Below are 9,091 nucleotides of genomic sequence, written 5' to 3'. Positions count from 1 at the left end.
TTTGGGGCCCTGGGGATGGGCCACACTTCAAGGGTTGCTGGAACCACATGCGCAGGCTCAAGTTGTGGATGTAAAACCAGCCGTTGAATTCACTGGCAGCCATAAGGCCGTGGCCAGAGCCAGTCTGGCTGTCAGGGAACAGTCATGTCCTATTCCCATCGCTGGTCCTGTGGCTCGAAACCCCACAGGAGGGCAGGGCTGCTGGCTGTTGTGACTTCCCACGTCCAGGGAGGTGCGGACCCGGGGGCTGTGCTCCTGGCAGCAGTGCTCAGTCAGGGCCCCCTTTCTGTCCACAGTTTGATGAAGGCCGGAACAACTTTGAAGGGGAGGTCACCAAGGAGAACCTGCTGGACTTTATCAAATACAACCAGCTGCCCCTTGTCATCGAGTTCACTGAGCAGGTGCGGTTCCCCTGCTGCCCTGCAGCCCCCAGGCTGGGGATGGGGAGGAGTGGGTTGGTAGCATGAGGCTCCCGGTCACCACTGCTGTCCGCTGTCGAGCATTGGAGGCCGTCGGGAGAACATTCTGCATTAATAGCGTGTGACTCAGACCCAGTAACTTAAGTTTATAACACAGACAGCCCCGAAGATTTTTGGAGGTGAAATCAAGACTCACATCCTGCTATTCCTGCCCAAGAGCGTGTCTGACTATGACGGCAAACTGAGCGACTTCAAAACAGCAGCCGAGAGCTTTAAGGGCAAGGTGAGCTGCTCCTCTGGTGGCTCGTGGGGCGGTGCCAGGGAACCGTACGACTCTTCCTGAGGTGACACAAGTGTGGGGCCTTCCTGAGGCTGCCTCCTGGACCGGACCGGGCACCCGATTCAGGAGAGCCTGGATGTAGATGCGGGGCCAGCCAGGCCAGACCTCTGCTCCCGGTCACCTGCTGGTCTGGTTGGGCAACCCCAGAGTCCAGGTTGGAGGAAAGGCACCAGGGGCACCATCTGCTTCCGAGCGAAGTCAGGGCTGGAGGCAGGGGCCAGCCATCTCCCGCACCTGTGCAACCTCCTTTTCTCCCCCAGATCCTGTTCATCTTCATCGACAGCGACCACACCGACAACCAGCGCATCCTTGAGTTCTTTGGCCTGAAGAAGGAAGAGTGCCCCGCCGTGCGCCTCATCACCCTGGAGGAGGAGATGACCAAGTACAAGCCCGAATCGGATGAGCTGACAGCAGAGAGGATCACAGAGTTCTGTCACCGCTTCCTGGAGGGCAAAATCAAGGTGTGGGCGTGTCCCGGGCCAGGGCTGCCCCCCAGGTAGAGCTGCCACCTTGGGGTCTCTGGGCTCTCAGTGTCCTGGGCTTCGTCCTCAGAGTAAGATCTTCAGATAAGAGGACGGAGCCCAAGGTCGTGTGAAGACCACTGTTATCACACCTGTGAGGACCTGTAGGAGCCTCTTGGTGACGCTGCTGCCCTAGATGCTCCTCAGGGAAGCCTCCTGGCCGGCGAGGGTGTGGCCTGCGTGGGCTCATTGGGCCCAGCCCACTGGCTCAGCCTTCTCTTCCTGGATTCTTGGCACTGTTGGCTTCCGCGGCTGCCATCCTGGTGATGCCAATGGCAGCCATGCACCTCAGCCAGGCAGGGGTGAGGGCTGTGGAGCTCTGTGGTCCCCCAGGTGGCGCCGCCCCTCACCATGCCCTGCTTGCCCTCCAGCCCCACCTGATGAGCCAGGAGCTGCCAGAGGACTGGGACAAGCAGCCTGTCAAGGTGCTTGTTGGGAAGAACTTTGAAGAGGTGGCTTTTGATGAGAAAAAGAACGTCTTCGTGGAGTTCTGTAAGTGTTGCCCCTTCAGCTTCCTAGGTCCGTGCTACCAGGGCACACGGGAGGTGTGCGGACTCCTGGGGAAGCGTCTGCCAGCGACTTTGTGGTCCAGGACATACCCTAGAACTGCTTTCTTTTCAGATGCGCCATGGTGTGGTCACTGCAAACAGTTGGCTCCCATTTGGGATAAACTGGGAGAAACGTACAAGGACCATGAGAACATCGTTATCGCCAAGATGGACTCCACCGCCAACGAGGTGGAGGCCGTCAAAGTGCACAGCTTCCCCACACTCAAGTTCTTTCCTGCCAGCGTCGACAGGACGGTACGCCTTCCCTCTAGATGGGGCCAGGGAGGGCCCTGGGAAAGCGATGGTCTCCACGCCAGCCCGGGTGCTTCTTTGTCTGGAAGGAACCTGGGGCTAGTTGGGTGGGAGAAGAGCTGTGGGAGCTCCTTCAGAAGCACCCATCTTTTTTTCTTTTTTGAGAGAGATGGGATCTCACTATATTGCCTAGGCTGGTTTTGAACTCCCAAAATGCTGGATTCCAGGCGTGAGCCACCTGGCCGGGCCTGCTCTGCCTTTCTCTAGGGAGGAGGAGCCAATGCTGGGAGATTGGTTCTGGGCCAGGACCAGCCCCTGCACTCATCCCTGTCTTCCACAGGTCATCGATTACAATGGGGAACGCACACTGGATGGTTTTAAGAAGTTCCTGGAGAGCGGTGGCCAGGATGGGGCAGGGGATGATGACGTGAGTGGGGTCACAGCCCTGGGCCGGTCTCTGGGATTCAGCCCCGCGGCCCCATGGGACATGCCCACTTGGGCTTGACTTGTGATGAGAACGGTGCTGTCGGAGGCACGTCTGTGCATGCAGGGCTCTGGGGCTCCACACCTCTGCCCAGCAGGGCAAGGGATGTGCTCCCAGTGCTCTGCTGAAACAGCTCTCCCTGGCCAGCACTTCTTTAGGGGGCGAGGTCAAAGACATCTTTAAAAACCAGATTTTGCTTAGAAAACGTTTTCAGACGCATAGCACTGGTTCCTCACATGCTGCTAACTTGGACTCACATCACATGTCCGTCCCCAGCCCACTGGCGGAGCCCGGGCACAGGGGAGCAGACGTGGGTCTGACGCCCTCAGGAGCTGAGTCCTGCCTGTCAGCGCGTGGCCAGCAGCAGTGGTGACGCTGCCGGAGAAGCAGGAGGGCCGGTGTTGGGAGGATGTAGCAGGGCAGGGTGCTTGGCCATGGTGAGGGAGATGAGGGCGTGGTCAGTCTAGGCTGGCAGGGCTGGCTGGGAGTGCTGGTGCAGAGTGGGAGGTGGGAACACCCTGCCCAGGCTAGGGACGGAGGGCCGGCCCCTCGTGCTGCCTGTGGTCTGTCGCTGGCCAGAGCCTGAGGGTTGGAAGTAGAATGGTCACCCCAGCGGTGACTCTGCCTGAACATCATGCTGGGGCTGTTGTCCCTGCCAAGATGTGGACTCTCTGTGGGCTCCATGGTGCCAAGCTGGGAGGCACACATACGCCTGCCATGCCCAGTGGAAGGGTCCGAGGCTGAGCTGGGACTCCCAGGGTTCCTGACACAGTGGGGGCTCTGATTCATCCTGCTATAGGTAGAAATCCCCCAGGCCTCACTCTTCCTGGGAAGACCCCGTGTATCTCGTAAAGACCAGGGTTGGCTGCTCCAGTGGCCGGTGGCCACGTCCAACGTGGCCAGCTGGTCCCCAGTGTGAGCAGCGTGGGGTGCTGGGTGCCGGCAGCCTCAGCCGTTGCAGCCAACGTGTCCCCCACCTTTTCCTGTATCCCAGGATCTCGAGGACCTGGAAGAAGCAGAGGAGCCAGACATGGAGGAAGATGATGATCAGAAAGCTGTGAAAGATGAACTGTAAGACGGAAAGCCAGACCGGGGCGCTGCCTAGACCTCTCGGGGCCGCACACCCAGCAGCAGCGCACGCCTCTGAAGCCTGCGGCCCTCACCTGAAGGAGGGCGTCGCCGGAAACCCAGGGAACCTTTCTGAAGTGACACCTCGCCCCCACACACCGTCCATTCACCCCCGTCTCTTCCTTCTGCTTTTCGGTTTTTGGAAAGGGATCCATCTCCAGGCAGCCCACCCCGGTGGGGCTTGTTTCCTGAAACCATGATGTACTTATGGGTCTGTCCAGCGTGCTCGCTAGAGTGTTCAGAGTCTTGCTGCCTCCCTCCTGCGGGAGGTTTCTGCTCTCTTTGAAAATTCCATTTGTGGGATTTTTAGACATTTTTCGACATCAGGGTATTTGTTCCACCTTGGCCAGGCTTCTTTGGAGAAGCTTGTCCCCCGTGTGGGAGGGACGGAGCCAGACTGGACACGGTCACTCAGCACCGTGTGCAGTGTTGCCATGACTGATCATGGCTCTTGCATTTTTTGGGTAAATGGAGACTTCCAGATCCCGTCAGGGTGTCCCCCATGCCTGGAGGAAGGGCTGGTGGCTGCCAGCCCTGGAGCCCAGTACAGGCCTGGGCCTTCCCCTTCCCTCAAGCCAGGGCTCCACATCCTGTCGTGGGCTCATTGTTTGTGACCACTGGCCTCTCTACAGCATGGCTCGTGGCCTGCTTGAGGCAGAGTCAGGACCCTCAGGCTGGGAGGTGGCCAAGGATGCTGGAGCTGAATCAGACGTTGACAGTTCTTGAGGCATTTCTATTTCACAATCTGGAATTGAACACATTGGACAAATAAAGTTGAAATTTGACCACCGGTCCTTGCCTCGGGTTTATGATCTCGCCAAGCCTGGGGAGCTGGGCTGGAATGCTGACGCCAGGGCCATCTGCCAGGCCTTAGTGGGGTCACTGGTGTTGAGAGGCCTCACCCCTGGAGCGAGGTGCAGATGCAGAAACAGGCGCCCGTCTCCCTGGCGGAGCTGTGCAGGCTTGTGGTTCCTGGCGAGGATGCCTTCCCTGCCTGCCGGCTGCTTCACCTGGACTGTGACGGGGCTTCTGTGATTCTGGACCCTGGATGTGGACACAGGTGGAGCCACGCAGCCCCACGTGATGCTCACAGACTCCAGGTCGTTCCCTCCCATCCCCGCCGTGGAGTGACGAGAAATCAGGTGGACTCAGGCTTTAAGGGCGGATGAGAGGACCAGGGTGTCCTGCTTACCACTAACCCTTCACACGATAAAGGCTGGACTGGGCACAGGGACGCGCGCCTGGAATCCCAGTGCTGGGGTAACATGGGGAGACCCTGTCTCAATGAAAAACTAGAAATTAGCTGGGCGTGGTTTGCACCTACAGCCCCAGCTACTCGGGAGTTTGAGACAGGAGGATCGCTTGATCCCAGGAGGTCAAGACTGCAGTGAGCGGAGATTGTGCCACTGCACTCCAGCCTGGGTGACAGAGTGAGACCCTGTCTCTAAAAAGAAGAATCTCCCGGTCTTTTTTTTTTTTTTTTTTTGAGACAGAGTCTCGCTCTGTCCCCAGGCTGGAGTGCAGTGGCGTGATCTCGGCTCACTGCAAGCTCCGCCTCCTGGGTTCACACCATTCCCCTGCCTCAGCCTCCCGAGTAGCTGGGACTACAGGTGCCCACCACCACACCCAACCAACTTTTTTGTTTTTGTTTTTGTTTTGTATTTTTAGTAGAGATGGGGTTTCACCATGTTAGCCAGGATGGTCTTGATCTCCCTGACCTTGGGATCCGCCCGCCTCATCCTCCCAAAGTGCTGGGATTACAGGCATGAACCACTGTGCCCGGCCATCTTCTGGTCTAAGTTGTAATTTGGCTTAACCTCAGCGCTCTTGTGCTTCACGCACAGGAAAACACACAGACTGTCGATTTTTTTTTTTTTGAGACAGAGTCGCCCAGGCTGGAGTGCAATGGTGCTGTCTCAGCTCACTGCAACCTCACCTCCCCGGTTCAAGTGATTCTCCTGCCTCAGCCTCCTGAGTAGCTGGGATTACAGGTGCCCGCCACCGCGCGCCCGGCTAATTTTTTGTATTTTTAGTGGAGACGGGGTTTCGCTGTGTTAGCCAGGATCTGCTGGCTGACCTAGTGATCCACCCACCTCAGCCTCCCAAAGTGCTGGGATTATGGGCATGAGCCACCGCGCCCAGCCAACAGTTGATTTTTCTGCAGACAGAAAGCTGCGGCCTGTGTGCAGGGCTGGGCGATGGCTCTGCTGAGCCTGGATTTGCTGCTTCTCTGCAGGGGAGGCGACAGGAGCTCTGTGGTGTTTGTGGGTTCCACTCAGGGCAACAGCAGAAGCCCTGAGGATCCAGCAGGGCTCATGGTGGTCTCAGAGGGCAGGTGAGGCAGGAGGAAGGAGCCCAAGGGTGCAGGAGGGAGTAGGGGTGGAGTTGTGGCTCTAGGGAGGCTGCTCGGACCTCAGAAACTCAGACAGAACAAGCGGCTCTCACCAGGCTGCCTTGAGGAGCCCTGCCTGTGACTCTGAGCCCTGCCAACTTCACGTCCTGACGTGCTTCCCGGAGTACAAGCTTCCGCACTGCTGAGATTCCCCGGTGTCCTCCCAGTTCCCGAGCTTGTTCCCAAGCTTGTGGGCTGGTTGCAGCTGCTGGAGCCAGAGACAGCTCTCAAGCCAGACCAGGCCTTGCTGGGGGTGCAGTTCTCTCGTTCTCCCGGCTACCGCCCTCATCAGCCCCATGGGCCCTCACAAACCCGGCCGCTCCCGCTCCTGCTCCTGCCTCCGCTGCAGGCTGTGGAGTATCCGGCCAGCATGCCACAAGGACCTGTGTCAGCACGTTGCCAGCACCAACCAGCCCGGTTTGCCCACATGTCCTTGGCCCAACACGGCTCACACCAGCTCGGCAGTCTGGGTGCTGCCATCTGCCCTGGACCCTAGCTCTGTGGGTTTTGGAGACAGCCCATGTTGGGGCTGGTTTCTGGCTAGTTCAGCTCCAGGGCCTCAGCAGGGTTTGCGTGCCATGCCTGGGTCCTGCAACACAGTGAGCCACATACTCACGGAAAAGTGGGCACAGACATCTGGAGGTGCCGTGTGAGGATGTTAGCTCTGCCCCCAAGATGTGAGCAGAGCCCCGAGAGCTGTGGCTCCTTGCAGGGTCTCTGAGGAGGGAGGCTGTCTTGAGTCACAGCTAAAGGGGTGGGCTGTATTTGTTCCTGTGCTCCCTGGCTGTGGGATGGGGTGCAGTGACCCTGTGGACCCACTGTGTGGGGAGCTGGCCCTCTGGAGAGAATGCCGGGACACGGCGCAGCTGCCCGGAGCACTGGTGTCATGTGCTCTGGGGAGGGGAGGGAGTCACTGATACCTTTCCCGTTTTGCAGAGGCAGCTGATGAGCACATTCCTGGGCTTGGCTGTTGCTGGAAGGTGGTGGGGCAATGTCCAAAACCTCTTTGGCTGGACTGCTGGATTAGTAGGGAGACTTTGAAGGCTCGGGGGGGAGGTGGTTAGGGCTTAGCAGCCTGGGACTTCCCAACCCTCTGTCTCTCCAGGTGCCAGGGAGCCACTGGCCTGGAGCCTAAAACTGTGATTGCTAGACCTATGTACTACACCCTAGGGGTCCTCTGACCTCAGGGAGGGAAGGGCCCTGCTGGCCTTAGGCTGACCCTCCTGCCTCCTGCCGGACTGCAGTGCGACCTGCACTGACTTTTCCCTTTTTTTTTTTTTTTTTTTTGAGACAGAGTCTCACTCTGTTGCCCAGGCTGGAGTTCAGTGCTGCGATCTCAGCTCCCTGCAACTTCTGCCTCCTGGGCTCAAGCGATTCTCCTGCCTCAGCGTCCTGAGTAACTGGGATTACAGGCATGCACCACCAGGCCCGGCTAATCTTTGTATTTTTAGTAGAGACGGTGTTTCACCATGTTGGCCAGGCTGGTCTCGAACTCCTGACTGTGGGTGATCCACCCACCTTGGCCTCCCAGAGTACTGGAGTACTGGGATTACAGGCGTGAGCCACTGCGCCCGGCCTCAGCTGACTTTTCTAACAGGGTCTCCTGAGTGCTTTTGCAGAGCACTGCTGGTTGCGTTCACTGGACATTTTTTTTGTTTTTTTTGAGACAGGATCTTGCTCTGTTGCCCAGGTTAGGGTGGAGTGATGTGAATGTAGCTCACTGCAGCCTCAAACTCCAGGGCTCAAGCAATCTTTTGCACCTCAGCATTCCAAGTAACTGGGACCATAGGCACGCCCGGCAAATTTTTAAATGTTTTGAAGAGAAGGTGGTCTCCCTATGTTGCCCAGGCTGGTCTTGAACTCCTGGCTTCAAGTGATCCTTCCACCTTGGCCTCCCCAAGTGCTGGGATTACAGGCATGAGCTACTGAGCCCAGTTAGGCCTCACTGGACTTTTAAAAGTTGGATGGTAAACCTTGTGAATTAGATGTTCTAGTTCATCCTCCAGAAGGCAGAAACTTAAAATCATGCAAATTAGGTCAATTTGCAAGTTCATATGGACCAAGAAGAATCAGGGGACAAAACTCCATGAAGACAGGTTTTGCTCTGACGTCATGCTGCATGAGCAGCACGTTCTCCCCACGGTGAGCAGGTACGACTGTTTACGGCCAGCTTCTGACGGAAAGTTCCAACGGTGAGGAGCTCCAGGCAGTGTCCATCATGGCGTATAACACACGGTTCCCACATCCCTATTAGAATAAAAGGCACAAAAATAGCTTTCAAGGGATCTGTTGTGACTGGCGAGGCTTCGGGCACCAATCCCTTCGGTGATCCAGATAGAAACCCCAAAACCAAAAGCTCTGCATGCTCTCAGCTCACCTTCAGCAGGAGGGACACAGGGGCTTGCTTGGGGTCGCCAGACAGGCTCACCGGATGGGCCTGCCCCCACCGCGTCTCTAGCCTGAGGCCCGGTCACTCCTGGAAAGGGCGTTCCTTCTGGTCACACTGTTGGTGTCAGCTTCATCCAGCGTGCTTTCATCTGATCCTCTAAGGGGGGAGGGCAGACAGAACTTTCCACAACATGAGAAAAGGCAGTTTCACATCAGAGGAGCCTCTGCCTCCTGTCTCCAGTGTAGCACCTTGCGTCTCTAGCCTTCACGTAAACAAACCAGAAAAAAGGACCTTGCTCCTCCCAAGGGACCCGGAATTCCTACCATCCGCACCTTCCCTGAGTCCCTAGAAATGCAGCCACGCTGGGAGCCGACCCCGCTCCGGGTGTCTGCAGGCCTGGGCCTGGCTAGAGGCTCCAGGGCCACTCCAGCATGTGACCGGAGCGGTGGTGTACCCGTGGCAAAGGGAGGGGGCAGGGGGTGCACCTGGGCACCAACGCAGGTCAAGGAAACCTCCACCAGGCAGGCACCCTCCGTCAGGGCCGCTTCTGCAGCAGCATTTTTCTTTTTACTTTTTTTTTTAATTTTTAAATTTTTTTATTATTATTATTTTTTGAGA

General features: G+C 57.5%; 1 protein-coding gene across 1 annotated transcript in view; it reads left to right on the top strand.

Annotated features, from left to right (window-relative positions):
* The window catches only part of P4HB (prolyl 4-hydroxylase, beta polypeptide), a 26,429-nt gene extending 21,947 nt beyond the window's left edge, over positions 1-4,482 (top strand). The window contains exons 8-14 of the mRNA XM_011933364.1: positions 297-401; positions 577-702; positions 1,020-1,220; positions 1,652-1,772; positions 1,902-2,083; positions 2,421-2,507; positions 3,559-4,482. Coding sequence (XP_011788754.1) covers positions 297-401; positions 577-702; positions 1,020-1,220; positions 1,652-1,772; positions 1,902-2,083; positions 2,421-2,507; positions 3,559-3,639 — 903 coding nt within the window. The 3' untranslated portion in view covers positions 3,640-4,482. The remainder of the gene's footprint in view (positions 1-296; positions 402-576; positions 703-1,019; positions 1,221-1,651; positions 1,773-1,901; positions 2,084-2,420; positions 2,508-3,558) is intronic.
* The last annotated feature ends 4,609 nt before the right edge of the window (positions 4,483-9,091 follow it).

This window comes from Colobus angolensis, unplaced genomic scaffold, assembly GCF_000951035.1.
Source record: "Colobus angolensis palliatus isolate OR3802 unplaced genomic scaffold, Cang.pa_1.0 Scaffold1, whole genome shotgun sequence".
Classification (NCBI taxonomy): Eukaryota; Metazoa; Chordata; class Mammalia; order Primates; family Cercopithecidae; genus Colobus; species Colobus angolensis.
The sequence above is the reverse complement of the archived record's forward strand: the minus strand, read 5'-3'. Positions and strand labels throughout refer to the sequence as shown.